General features: G+C 41.3%; 1 protein-coding gene across 1 annotated transcript; it reads right to left on the bottom strand.

The window, feature by feature from the left end:
- Positions 1-767: 767 nt before the first annotated feature.
- On the bottom strand, positions 768-13,747 carry LOC110982477 (alpha-2,8-sialyltransferase 8F-like). The gene is made up of 8 exons (XM_022240896.2): positions 13,348-13,747; positions 7,800-7,967; positions 7,375-7,557; positions 6,985-7,129; positions 6,529-6,641; positions 5,837-5,929; positions 5,149-5,390; positions 768-4,611 (listed from the first exon to the last, which is right to left on the bottom strand). The coding sequence occupies exons 2-8, from the start codon at positions 7,955-7,957 to the stop codon at positions 4,391-4,393; spliced, it is 1,155 nt and encodes a 384-aa protein (XP_022096588.2). The 5' UTR covers positions 7,958-7,967; positions 13,348-13,747; the 3' UTR covers positions 768-4,390.
- Positions 13,748-14,143: the final 396 nt, after the last annotated feature.

Here is a 14,143-nt window from a genome sequence, read left to right as displayed (position 1 = left end):
TATATCTAAATAAACAAACAAAACATAATCCCACAATCCCTGTCACATTATTGATGTATGCTCCAGACAACGGAATCGAAGTGCTTGTGTAAAGAGGTTATGCATGGCAGCCATCTTCCCGGTAAGCCTTTATGCACAAAAGGTCTATTCACGTGTAAAAATCATATCCCTCTAGGTGCACCCCTGTAAATAGGACAGAAATATATTGGCCAAGCTCATTTATAAGTTACAGACTCAGTTCTTTATTACAGAGTCCCGAGAGCCATGGAATTGGGGAATTGAAGAAATACAGAACAAAACCTCTGGCCCGGACTCAGGGCTTAGAATTCTGAGCAATTTGGATGCAATTGGGTCCGAGATTGGCACTATTTAGCCGTTTTGCAGAGGGTTGCATTTTCAAAATAGCTAGGCCTACTTTCTGGGCAGAGAAATTTCCTTCATTTTAGGGGTTGTCTGCTTTGGGTGAGAATTTCTCAAAACTTCATTGGTCAACTCACTAGAAATTGAAAGGAAAATGAAAGAGGATACGTTGAACATCATTTTCTGTGCAGCCTCAACACCTTTGAGAGTCGCATTTTAGGGACTTATCACTTGTGTCTATATGGGAATTTACTCATAGGGGTGCATCCCTAACCATGTGGAACAGAGCCGGGAAGATGGCTGCCGTACATAACTTCTACACTAGCTGCTCTGACCTCGACAGCACTGATACGGCACTTGTATCTTTCGAAGCTGAAGGTCAATTTAATCCAGAGCTGAGTTAAATGCCCGTTTGCTGTGTTCGTTTAATAAAACTTTCACATCCCATAGCTACCTCCACACAGTCGTTGGTCAAGGAATAAAACTCGCTCACTTTGGTGAGCAGGTGAGATTACAATGTCTAGTACCCAAATCACATTGCATACAGAACAAAATGGAAATCAGTAAGCTGTTCCCCGCCCCATGACACGTGGCAGCTAAGTCACCACGAGTTCAGAATTATGAGTTTCTCATTCTGACGTTTTCATGGTATACAATATACATGTATACCTCATTTCCGTGAATATAAGCGTCGTTCATTAAGAGACACGACTGATTTACGGAAACACGTCCCTGGACTCATTACTTTCACTGTATCAAATTAACTTATAGTACTAAAATAGAAATCTCAACAAACACATCTTGTATTTCCAATTCTATACATGGAATTGTCCTGAAGTGTAAATTATGACATTGTATGTGTTTAATTAAATCCGTACTGTGTTCAGAGCTTGTGAGGAAAAATCACAGGCTTGCGTTCATCCCGAGTTATTCTGAAGTGAATAAGTGATTTCTCCTGGAATAGACGTGTCGACACCCCACCCCGTTTTTTTTTAAAAGGACCCTGCAATTTTCGTTAAGCAGAAAATGCATTTACGCAAATGAGCCCTTAATAAATAGCGCTTTGAAAAAAATTGCAATTCAAGACACTCGCAGGCGATTTCAGGTTTACAAAGGACCAAAGCATTCCAACTGATTCCAACTCGATTCAATCAAGAGCTTTGCTTGCCCTGGCTCACTTACCTCCGATCGAACGCTAGTCCTGCTGTATGCAGGTGCATGTACAGTCATTCAGGCCCAGCCAGTGTAAACAACAGCCTCGCGGTTGTGGGTTTTGTTTTGGTTGTCTTGTTTCCGTCTCAGTGTACAGGATGAAGCCGTGAGAAACGTCCAATTGACATTCTCATTGCTTCATGGGACCGAATGACAAACAAGCCATGTATTTTATGCGCAAGCTTACTGTACAAGGGGAAGTGAACCAGTCAGCGATCAGTTGCTATTTTTCTTCAGAATATTTCTCGAGTACCTGCTCATCGAATAGCAGATGCACGTATAACACATATAAAAAGATAATTACTGAGAAATATAAAAATAAAGTTAAAAAAAATAATGTGTCAGAGCTTACAGGGGAAATATTGGTGTAGGGGATCAAGACACCAGGCTAAAAACGAATGTGATTGGTCAATGCACAACCAATGAGATTTAAATCATGAGCCTGATTGGCAACTCCAATTCACTGGTATTTATCAATAAGTGTACGGCGATTACAGTCCAAGAGAAAAGCTAATGTTCAGGGATTTTTTTCTTCTGCTTGATTTCAAACTGATTTTTTTGGTAAAGACTACTGTTCCAAATGCTCAGTTCAAAAGTGTGAAAAGATGACTCGATTTCCAGTACATGTACTTCAAAATGTTGATACATACAATACATGGCATGTCAGTCATCCAATTCCAATGATGCTTTGCAAGGGTTTTGGGGCGTGATTATGACGGCACCCAAAAGCGGAGGCATTCTCAAATACCCGTAGAATGCAAAGTACGGCACGAAATAACCTGTCAACCAAACCCACGTCACTGGTCGGCTTTGCTGAAGCTGTTAGAAATGTGATTGTTGGTCATAGAATTTGTCACAACTATGAATTTTTTGGAAATGTAAGCAACCAACACTTTCTTTTCTGTCTTTCAATTACGCATTTGATTTCCCCATTCTAATAGTTCTGTTGATGATGATGAAACTACTACTTTGGTAGGATAAACCGAATAGAATGCCTATAACAATTAAGTCAGCCTAAAGAAACCACAGCAGATGGTAAACTAGACCTATATACTTTGGAAATAGCCCCTTTATAAGTTAAAAAATATTTGGTATTGAAAAATTGTTAAATAACAGAATGTAAACATGCCCCCTTTTGGCAAAATAGTTTTTAAGGCCGCATAAAAATAAGTTGTTGATCGTCCCCGCCCCACCAACAAAACGCCCCGACAACTTTCGTTTTCTTTTTTTTTTCTTTTTTAAATGCATAACAGTGTATATGGTGAAGATTCAGAGATCTTGAGAATTCACTTCTGGGTACAAAAGTATAATCCATGTACATGTATAAATAGAGGGAAAAATCCAAAGAGGAACCTATCTGGTATCTTCAGAAGTCTCTGTCCATGCTGAATTGCGGATCAAGTTGTGGTGCGGGCCCCGCGGCGTGCGCTAGAGTCATATCAAAATCAGAGACCTGTTCCGTTCACTTATAATCTGCTTACTGGTTGGTATCCTGTTTCGTGTTGTGCCACATGCTTGTGCAGTACTGCAGTGCTTGTATGTAATGGGTTCCATCAAAATATTTCGAGGAAACCCGATTTACGTGACACAGGAATGCTTGTATGAGAAGGCTTCGTGCATCTATAGTCATGTTTGCGGCTAAAATGTTCGATTGATCGACCACAGAGTGTGCTTGGTGTTGTGACATCTTCCTGGAAGGCTAGAAAAACTTCCAAATTACAGCCTCGCTTCCGCCGCCCTTTGTCTCTGACATCGAAATCGCTTGTTGGTCTGCGTTTTGTGCAAGCTAAATGAAAACACTTCCATCTTTTGGTCAATAGCATTAAGTTTGATACTCCTCTTGCAAAAACTACTTTTGTTTGTTCACCGGGCTAGAAATTCCAAAGTCAGTGGATTCAAAATGAGGCAACTTGTAGACAAGGCTGAGGTTTGGCAATCGGCCGTGCAACACGTGTGTGTAGGTAATGCATCAGACCCATTGGCTTCTTACAGAAAAATATCGGCAAGTGGAATCGATTGACATGGAGCCGTGACAAAAGCGAAATATATGAAAATGGAAGTTTAGTGATGCCATGAGGGAAAAACAGTCCAGTCGACCCAACTTTTTGGGAAAAAGGACGAGTAACAACTTTTTATGCGGCCTAGAACTGCGCTGCTACTTCCTGTCTCTGTGTATGTTTTTGCCAATTTTCCTAGCGACAGAGCCAATGCTATAAACAAATTTCCAGCAAGCAAAGAGCACCTCCATACCTTCTTGGTAGCTGCAATCAATTACAAACGCACTTAACATTCGGCAAGTTCGATCAAGGATCACCAGTTCACTACTGGTTAGTTGTGACGTACCTAGCGCATGTGCAGTGAAGTTGAAGTGCAAACGACCCTAGTCAACCGTTGTCAGGTCATTAGGCTGAAGGGAAGAAAAAGTGGTCGCAGGAAGGGCAAAACAGCAAAAATAAAAGTGAAAATGGTCGTTTACGATTGACATACTTTTTCCGGCATTTTTCTTATCGCTGGTCCTCTCTACGCTGTGCTATTAAAACGGTTTATGGCACCGAACGATGCGACCAACCAACCATCGTCGACTAGCGTGCGTTCGATCTGAGTGAGTCGACCTATGGGTAACTTTGGTCCTTGATCGAACTTGCCCGAGTTGTGGATAAGCTTTGAAAATACAAAAAATTAACCCCCGTACTGACGGCTTGGCGTCAAAGGCATAAATACTAAACGAATCGCCGATGAACGCCTCCTGCAACACTTAAAAGTACTTTTTTCTCTAAGATTAAAGGTATTTTGTCATACTTCAGTTTAGCTTTCATTATCACGTGCACGGGCCAGCGTGCATCTGTAATACACCCCCCATATGCAGCTGATATAGGACGTCAAATTCCCAGTTGAAGTTGTGAACGCCCTTGGAGATTTTGAGCCTGTCGTAGTAATGGTAAGGCACTGGACGGTGCTTAGGGCCCTTTGCAAACGGCCAAAAGCCATAGAGTTCGATGGAATTGCACACGGACAGAGCCACTGACGCAAGATAAAACCCTGCAAGTGAAGAGAAAGTTGGGGTACAAGATAATTCAAACTGTGGCAATTACCATATAGCTAACAGTAACTCTGATAGAATAGTCTGTCATAAGCCAGGTTGGAGTTTAATATGTCGATCAGACCCTTCCTGTTTGTGTCTCAGATTGCAAGAATCTAATCACTCAGCCGTACTTGGAAAACAACCATTCTGGGACATGATTGTCCAAATTCTTGGACAGTTGCATGGCTTAAGTGGAAACCGGTCCGGGAAAACGATCTATACTTATTTTTTGAGGCATTTACTAAAATAAAACACCCTCTCTTGAAAAGAGCATTCTGTAGTTAATGAACCACAGACAGATTCATATTACATAGACAAATGAAGACTGTTACGCCCCGAGGTCCCAACAGGCTCGCTTTAATTACATGTATTAGCGTCCCTTTGCTAGGTATAACTTTCTACGATTGCCAGATGAAGCAACTCTGTGAAAGTAACCAAGGCATCAATCTGTAACTACGGGTGACCTGGTCCTTGATAAAGCAGCATTTACTGACCTGTTGTCATGCGACTTTTAAGACCCATCCGCCTCCACAAATCCTGCAGCCCCCTGAAGTGGTCCGGGTTAATGATCAGACCCCGCGTGGTGGATCTGTTCTGACGGAGAAGCCGCAAGGCTAGCATGCTAGTCCTGTACGCGGGCATATTCACACCATAGGCTGGGATAAGAAGATCTCCGTAGGCTTTCATATCTCTGAGGAACTTGGTTCTGTAGCCTATATCCTTAAGCCGTCTGTACCTGTTGAATTAAATGAGATAGGCTTTCCACTGTATAATCGATACCACCGATCAAAAAACTGTTTTGGGAGTACACATGCAATAAAACGAAACTTCTTGACCAGAAAGGTTATTTAAGCGTGACTGAAAATTGAATCAAGATGCGGCTTATACCGATTTGTGTTATTTGCTTAAAAGTGGTTTCGAAAATTTTCAAGGAAATTGTTAGGACCGGACATTTCCTAAACTCTCTCCAGACACGTATTTCAACAACAAGGAAACTCATTCCTTCAAACGAATTTTCGCTCAATTATCCTATTCCTCACCACACATGTCAGCTCCACCCCTTCCACATGATATACACTCAACTCCAAACCGTTTAAAGCCTCGAATAACACAAATATAATGCATGCCATTCCCAAAGGTACCAAAAGGAGAAACAAACAAAACACAAATGTTGACACTTACTTAACATCGATGACACCACCTGGATTAATGGAAGTCAAGCTGGACTTGGTTCCTGCATGTTTCTGATATCCTTTCAAAGGAGGTGTGTTGCATCTGCAATGTATGTAAAAAAATTAGAACTGCTTGCCGCCTATGACAAAATTGCAACAATGCAAAAATGTGACCATGACAACGCATAACAAATGGAAAGGCAAGATGCTTATAATTATTTAAATGATATGCTGCTGACATTAACTACACGAACAACCAAACAACTTAATTCATTCCATTGTTCCACCTGATCCTACGAGGTCAGTCAGATGACAGCACAGGCCTACACATGGACATGTACATTCTGAGCATGCACGACGATTCAGCACAGACCTCGTTTTTGTCGGCAGCTTTGTCCGCCATCTCGCTATTTTCGTAGCTCTTCAAAAATCATCATCCTGCGTTTTTTTCCGTGTTCGTGCAAAACCCTGTTCTGAGAATAGTGTTCCTAGGTCATGTTCCTGCCGTTCGAGTGTCAGAACAAGAAACTCGTGTCAAGAATAGGCCACCCAAACTCGACCTTTCGGTATCTCATCTCATTTTTCCTGACTTCCAGCAGAAGGGTGTGTGCTATGAAGCATGAAAATCTCCCTGGCATTTATTACAGTTAACGTTAGAATTAAACTTAAAAATACGCGTTTCAAATAGAAAAGAAAAATTACCTAAATACAAAGTCGGAACTGTCGATCTTCTTACCACAGTAACTATTTGCTAATATACCGCCATTCCCAATAACGCTACAGCGTTCCAATTTCACTTTGGCAAATGGAGATTCCTGAAAAAAATATACACGAGACGTGAATGGAAAAACAACATCATCTTGGCATAACGTTTCCCACCAATTAGTCTTATGTACATCATTACTGATCTGATCTCTACATGTACTTTTCAGCAAACCTCCTTTCTGGAAAATCTTTTCGGCGAGGTTTTGACTGGGACTTGCCGGTATCAAAGACTCAGATCAATCATTGCAAAGCGGAGATCCGTCACACTGGAGCGGTTTTTCCAATACGTTTTTCGTACGTCATTGAAGGCGACTACCTTATGCCCAACACACCATGCACACCGATTTCATTTCACGAGAAAATGTCGAATTCTGAAGAAAAAAGTTTCCTTACCTTTGGTAACATCTGATAAACCTCGTCCGTGAGGTTATGGATTAGGTCTGGGTTTATGGCAAATGTTAAATTCTGTCCAAGAACCGTGGAGTTCTTCGTTAAGACAGTAAATTCCTTGGCATTTACAATACTGTTGAGCTTACGTCTGGAAACATGGGACATAAACGAGGAGATGTTAAAATTTACGAAGCCATTTCAGTGCATTGTCGATCACCATGTTCTCTTTTGAAAGCATACTTTCCGCAATTTATTTGTGCGTTACAATGAAGATTTAAAATGGCACGATTACATACAGATAGATATGACATGTCCACTCGAATCAACGGCAAAAATCTAAGGGCAATTCTTCCAGTATTGTTTCCAAAACACAAAGATAAATAGCATGTATACCTAATAGATGCTTTGCGCGTTTCGTTGGAAGTCCAAGGCTTGGATAGATTAGCGATGACCCCGTCCAGGTTATACTGGGATGTGCCATTTGCTGGCGTGCTCCCCTCCGATTTCGCCCGGTTGTAGTTCTGCGCATGTTTGACGCCAAGGACGGGCTTCTTTGGCGCTCCACTTGTCAATTTTCTTAAACAAAGATTTGTTTAACTCTTGTGAGGGCTGACGTTCTAGATTTCCTTTTCAAACGTATGCAAACTTTGAGCCTCTTGATTTCATCTTTGTTAATTAATAAGATTCTGAGTATAAGTAGCCTTTTATACATAACGCAGGGACAGAGTCACTGGATACACTATCACAACAGTTGTTGCATTAGTCAATGGGGATAGATGTACAAATACCTTTAATGTCTGATGAAAACAAAAACCTACTTTCCCCCTGCTGATCCCGTGTCCGCTCGACTCTCGTCTCGGAGGTGATCTCTGGTGCTATTCCTTGATCCCGCAAGGGCAACAAGCAACAGTTCCACCAAACACACAGCGAACAAAACCACGGCTATCAGTACCCGTAGACGGCTAAATCGTCGCATCGCTCAAAACCTAGTGTGGACAAGAGAGCAAACATGTACATGTAATTGCTGGATAAGCAGGCCAAAGCCTACGTGTCTTTCTCCGCCTTGACCTCGATGTGTTGAAACTTAATGCACGGTTTGCAATTTCATGCAGATGCCATGACGCCAAGTTCAAATCCTCACGTATGTGTATGGTTTGCCATTTGCCTTGGTAGCAGATCTCAACCACACAGATTACGTGTCATGACAAACGCTGGCGCATGACACTAAACCTTTACTACAGCGGCTCTGGATTTCACTATTGTTGGTGGCGCCCGCCTATAAAAAGCCCACTGCAGCCAATGAGAAAAGGCCAACTTAAGACATTATACACAGTATATTCGTACAAAGTGAAAACATCAAACGGTATCTTAGAATAATCTTCTAACTTTCTATTTTCGTTTGATTATATGTAAAAGCAATGTTATCCGACCAGCAAAGCATCCTCCGTGTAAACAGCGTCACCTCCAAAAAGAAAGTTAATGTGGCTGGTACCTCAAAGTCACGTGCAAGGTGTTGCATATTATCATTAAGCTCGTGTGTAATGTAGGTCTTATAGGCGCATCGTGGGTCGAAGAGTGCTTTCTTGGACAATGCACATCATATTTTTTCGCATAAGTTCAAATTTAGTAACTTTCCTCGAATATGAGACGTTATGGCACCCTTATTAAATTCTATGGTGCTCATTTCTTTTACCACTTGAGATAAGGTCGGTCGGTCGAAATAAAAATCCTTAAAAAAAATTCCACGTTGCTGATGTAGAGCTATGCACGAACTTCAGTGGGCCAAGGAAAGGTGCGGTATACCGAATGTTCATGCGAACGCCGACCGTCGATGTTGGTCGTTTGCGAAATCGTAAGTTTTCAGGGCTTTTGCTTTCAAAGGTCAAGCTGGCCAATTTTTTCCCTTCAGTTTTTTTTTTTTTGGGGGGGGCTTTTTTCCGTGATCGGGAGCCCAAAATAGGGTCGGTCGGAAATGAGAACCATAGAATGTAAAAAGGATGCCCCTATGTAAAAACAAAGAGAACTTGGTAAACTTCAACCCCAATTATAGCCTAGGGCGATATTGTACATGTATGTTGACATGACTATATGGCTTGTATCAACGCCCAAACGAAATGTACCAGCATGAAACTTTAACTTCCTCGTCCTCGATGTAATTATCATTACAATACACATTACCCTCGTTTGCCTCTCTCATAAAAGCCAGCCACGCGAGGCAAGTATAGCTATGGAAACCTATAGGTTGATGCGATCACAGCGTTGATGATTCGGGTTTCCTTCCACCGACCGAAATTTATTATTACCAAATCTAATCTAAATTTTGCAAGCTCTTACACCTCCGCTTTTCTGACAGTAACAAGAACCTCCTTCAAGTCTTCTGTTCGAAATTGAGGAACCATTCTTGATTCAAATTTCTCTTTGAAATGTCACGCCTCCAACATCGGTAAAGAGCCTTACGTCGACATTAGCGGAGCCAGCAGAACACTGGTAGATTTCTTGTGCGATCTGATATTTAAAACAACTTATTCGTGCATTTATGACACGGTGTCCATTTTGTAATACACTACTTTGTGGATTGCTGAATTATATCTACCACTGGGAGGCCTCAGCAGATGCAAAATGCAGCAGCTGGAGTGATTATCGGACTCGTAAATATTATGATCATATTACACCGTGTATGATCATATTAGGATATGGACTTAGACTGGCTTCCTCTTCAACAAAAAATACAATTTATAAATGCCTGAACTTGTGTCAAGATGGGCCTACGCGTAAATAACAGTATCCAAAAAATCGTAAAATTCATTTCTGGATACGGGCGTTCCACAACAGTGCGCCTCCAAGAGTTTGGAGCGCGTTGACCAATCACCGTGCACGAAATCTGTCGACCCAATGCGCGTTGTTAAGCAATATATCGACAAGGGCGCATCGACAGATTCCGCTCGTTGTGACTGGTCAACGCGTTGCAGACTCTTTGAGGCACACTATTATGAATCGCCCGAATTGATTCAGAAAGATCCTCCGGAATATATAAGTCACCATTTTGTACGTAGTTCGACCCTTGATTTTTGAAATGTAATTTGGAAACGCAATTATTTGACGTTGCTGTCAACACCTCTTTTTGGTTTTTACTTCTATTATCGTTTCATATATTTCAAAGTTTAAATTCCCATGATACGCCTGTTTCTCTGTTGATTTGGCCTGTGAAAGTATATTCTATGATCAATTAATTTATGCATGCAGGTTTCGCCCAAAACACTATCAAACAAGCATGAAAAGTTTGAATGAAATCAAAATACGAATACATTTGGCAAAGGTATCCTAACCGCATCAGTACCATTCGAGAATTACTCACTAGTAAATGATCTCTTTAACATGCTCGTTATGATAATAAAACAGGGCAGGCTAATCAAGGGATTATGTAACTAGTGGAGTTTTTGCACAACAAGGAATAAATAATATTGCAACACTCTGGTTCTTTTAAAACACGCAAAGGGGTTTTTCCTATTAAAGGGGCTTGATTCTAGAACTTAGCTACGATTGTCTGATTTGTCCGCAGATGCTGGTTTTGGACAGTCACTACTTATAAATACATGTAGTAGGGGTCAAATAAATGAATTTCATAACTTCACTCCAACAGAGAATGGTTGTCTCGAGTGAGCACTGAAGTCTCACTTGTGAAGTGGATCGTGACGCGTAATAATTGGTAAATCTTTGACTACGCCTCGGCCCACAGGTACTTTATTGCCTATACAACAGTAGTATTTAACGTCTTCAATCCAGTCACGTCACCGTGAAAGGGGCTGATCCCAGCTGGGATATGTATGCTTCCTTCCTAAACTTAGTTTTGCTTATTGTTCAGGGTTGTACACTGGAACGCCAGGGAGCTTTTGTGATGGAAACAAGACATCTGATGGATTATTTTGTTAGTCAATGATCTTATGTAATTAAATACGCAGAAGCCATTTTCGAGCAGTGAAAATTGTTTAATTTCCTCTCTTAGTGCAAAACAAAATAATCATGATATTCTTGCAATCGGGGTTTCACAAGAATGCGAAACACATAAATATGAAGCCAGCGTTGAACTAAAGGCCATCCTGATGGTCATTAGCTAGCAAAAGTTTTTTAACTGAGCCAGATCCACGAACTTAGAAATCAGTTTCGCTGTGATTTTATTCTGTCACAGCAATACACTGCTTTAACCGAAAGTCCAGTTGATATTCCAATAGTGCAGAATTTAGTAGGATAAAAATCAGTTTATGATATGTCAAGGAAAGATACTTCTAATAACACTGTTGCATGAAATGGCTCAATGTCTCTTAATTTTTTTTTGCACTTTTAGCTTTATCATGTGTGTCATTACAAACGTCCATTGCAAATGTATATGTGGGGTATATCTTCAGGAAAACCCCTACAAAATATTTTCAACGGTTTATGGTGTACTCTATGTTGGCAACACGCGGTGCGGCGTCTCAATGTGAGACTACGGCATGCACAAGTATCGAACACTGGCTGCGGCTCTCAGCTCCACCGCTGCTTCTTTTGATCATAATTCGAAGCCGCATCACAGGAGACAGAACCAGATTATGCTTATCCCTGTCATGCGCCGCCCCATACAATACCATGTATTAACTAAATCGATACACCGACGGTGCTGGGTGAACATACGAGGGTAGAACGCGTAACCTCGTGCGCCACGTAGTTTTTTGGACACCGAGTGCAGAAAACGCATACAGGATTTTCTTGGACAACTGGGGGCGCTATTGCTGTGCTATTCCGTGGATGTCACCCGCAGAAGGCATGATTCAATTAGTACATGGGTTTTTTTCTATTTAAAATGTTAACCCAGAATACTCACTAAAATAATTCTGAGACAAGGTTCGCTTACTTGCTTAGTGCTATGCAAAGAATCACCTTGGAAAAGAAAATTGAGGCCAGTAAAATCTTTCTTAAAAATATAGGGAGTTTTGTGTACAAATCAAAGTAACACTGAGGCTTTCTTCCTGGCATAACACATTTGTTCATGAATATGGAAATAGTAAACAACATAAAAACCACAAAAACAGCAAACTTTTAAAATAGAGAACCAAAAGTTGATAATGAGGTTATCCAAGACACAAAGGTGTATTTTCATTAAAACAGTTAACATTAAAACAGTTTGAATTGCTTGACTTTTCATTTTGATTCTGAGCCTAGGACTGAAGCCAAGACGGTTTGAAACCTGAAGCCTAAGACTGCAAAGCCCGTGAATGATGTCCATGTACATGTATTTTCACTCTGCTGGAGTAAAGAGCAAGTGTGTAGAAACTGACACTACACATGCCGCATATAAAATGGGTACCAGATCATGCTCCTTTCCCCACTTACCATCATCTATGCATTGCTGCAGCACTAAAGTGTAGGACATCAACAGGTCATTTCACACACCAGTCTATTTTCTTGAGTTGCAAAGTTATAAGGCCAGCAAATGCAAATGTGCCCCAATTAACTAACGGCGCAGACTAAATTACATTTGCTTGCTGTCACATTCCCTGATATCGGAGCATTTTGAAGTCCATGGACTCGAGGGTTTGCAAGAAAGGAAGGTTGGAAACCACCGAAATGACAACCACCAGCTTGATATCTGAGAAGCACTGGCAAACCGAGCGTTCCAAATGGCTCTATTTTGCAATGAAGTGTAGGCATTAGTTTTCAAAATGGCTTTAAAGGGTACAGTCCACTAATTCAAGCCCCATCGAAAACAGTGCAAAATCAGCACTGTTCAGGGCCCAATAACATGCATACCAACACCCCTGAGATTTCTGAAACAAAAATGAAATTATTGTCTACTAGTCCCTAATCTTTCAATTTCTTTTCAGTTTTTTGTGGGTTAACCAATTACTTTTTAACTATTCCTGCAAAACAAAATCACCCCCGAAAAGTGATTTTTCCGAAGTCTGATTGCAGCCATTTTTCAAGTGGCAACCTTCAACTTTCTAGGGCACCATTTTTCAAACATAGTTTTTAGCCATTCAGCTCTCATAGTATCATACTCATAGGGAAGTTCAAACTGACCCAGGGAGTTGATTCTGGCAAAGATTTACACAATCTCACCATTTTGGGGGCCAAATAAGCTCCTTTTTTCAAGAGATTCTGTGGGGGCACTTTTAATGCTCATGAGCTGGCCAGAAATTCTCACTTGAATTCGTGAATTACACCCTCGACATGCTCGAGCTCCACGACTATATTTAGAAGTGATACAGCCCACAGGATGTAGGGCCATGGAGGTAGAATCCTCCATGGTAGGGCGGTGGAACCATGGAGCTATAAAAAACAAAACTGGGAAAGAAAACAAAAGATGAGAATGAGCTTTTAACCAAAACATACCTTTCACTGCAGGTGCTAAGGCCCAGAACCTGAGCAATATGGTTGGCATTCTTCGTGGACTGCCTCTTGTGAAACCGACAATGGAAAGCCGCAGTTTAATTCAGTGCATATACAATCATCATGGAGGGAAACAGTGCAATGAACTTTCATGTGCGTTCACCTATAGGCCCTACGCTAATCTCACTAGAAGAGACTCCAATCAATTTTACGGTTCCATGCTAACACACAGTAGCCATATTCCCCAGCTCCTCAAAACCAGTGGTGAAGTTGATCTTGCGAAATCGTGACAGGTCAGTGATTTTGGATGTCACTGACGAATACAACTCAATGCAAATACAGAGCCTACCGTATGCAATATTGTGCATTGTGTGCGGCACGGTGACAACAAAGGTACGGCTCACAATGTACATCGTCCAAAGGTCGAAGTGGGTTAGACTAACTTACCAGTCCTACATTATAAAATGTTCGTACGCCTTGAGGGAAGTTTTCAGTGTGTACAGCGCGCGTAGCCAAGGCATCCTCCGACTCGAAATCAGCGTAGTGAACTAGGCCTATACAACTCAATAGGCCTTTGCTTCCAAAAGTGGAAGCTATGAATCCGTGGGAAAAATACCCACCGTGGCTAATGGTGGCAGAGACTGGAAAATGATGACTGTGTACCCGTAAAATCACATCATATTAAAGAAGGCTACACTGACGTTCGATCGAGTCAAGGTGATGGTATTTTCTTCATTGCCACGATTGCGAGTTGACGTATCCGGTGCTATAGACATGTTACTCCACCTTTGTGGAGCTG

Source organism: Acanthaster planci, linkage group LG13 (assembly GCF_054643075.1).
Source record: "Acanthaster planci isolate LZ-2023a linkage group LG13, COTS_SCS, whole genome shotgun sequence".
NCBI classification, from domain to species: Eukaryota; Metazoa; Echinodermata; class Asteroidea; order Valvatida; family Acanthasteridae; genus Acanthaster; species Acanthaster planci.
The sequence above is the reverse complement of the archived record's forward strand: the minus strand, read 5'-3'. Positions and strand labels throughout refer to the sequence as shown.

What these genes read in the sequence shown, in the direction of transcription:
- LOC110982477 (XM_022240896.2), bottom strand. Translation starts at nt 7,957, where the DNA reads ATGCGACGATTTAGCCGTCTACGGGTACTGATAGCCGTGGTTTTGTTC. An exon ending in ACGGGATCAGCAGGGGGAAA is followed by an intron (nt 7,558 to 7,799) that starts GTAGGTTTTTGT and finishes TCTTTGTTTAAG; the next exon opens with AAAATTGACAAGTGGAGCGC. An exon ending in ACGCGCAAAGCATCTATTAG is followed by an intron (nt 7,130 to 7,374) that starts GTATACATGCTA and finishes CCATGTTTCCAG; the next exon opens with ACGTAAGCTCAACAGTATTG.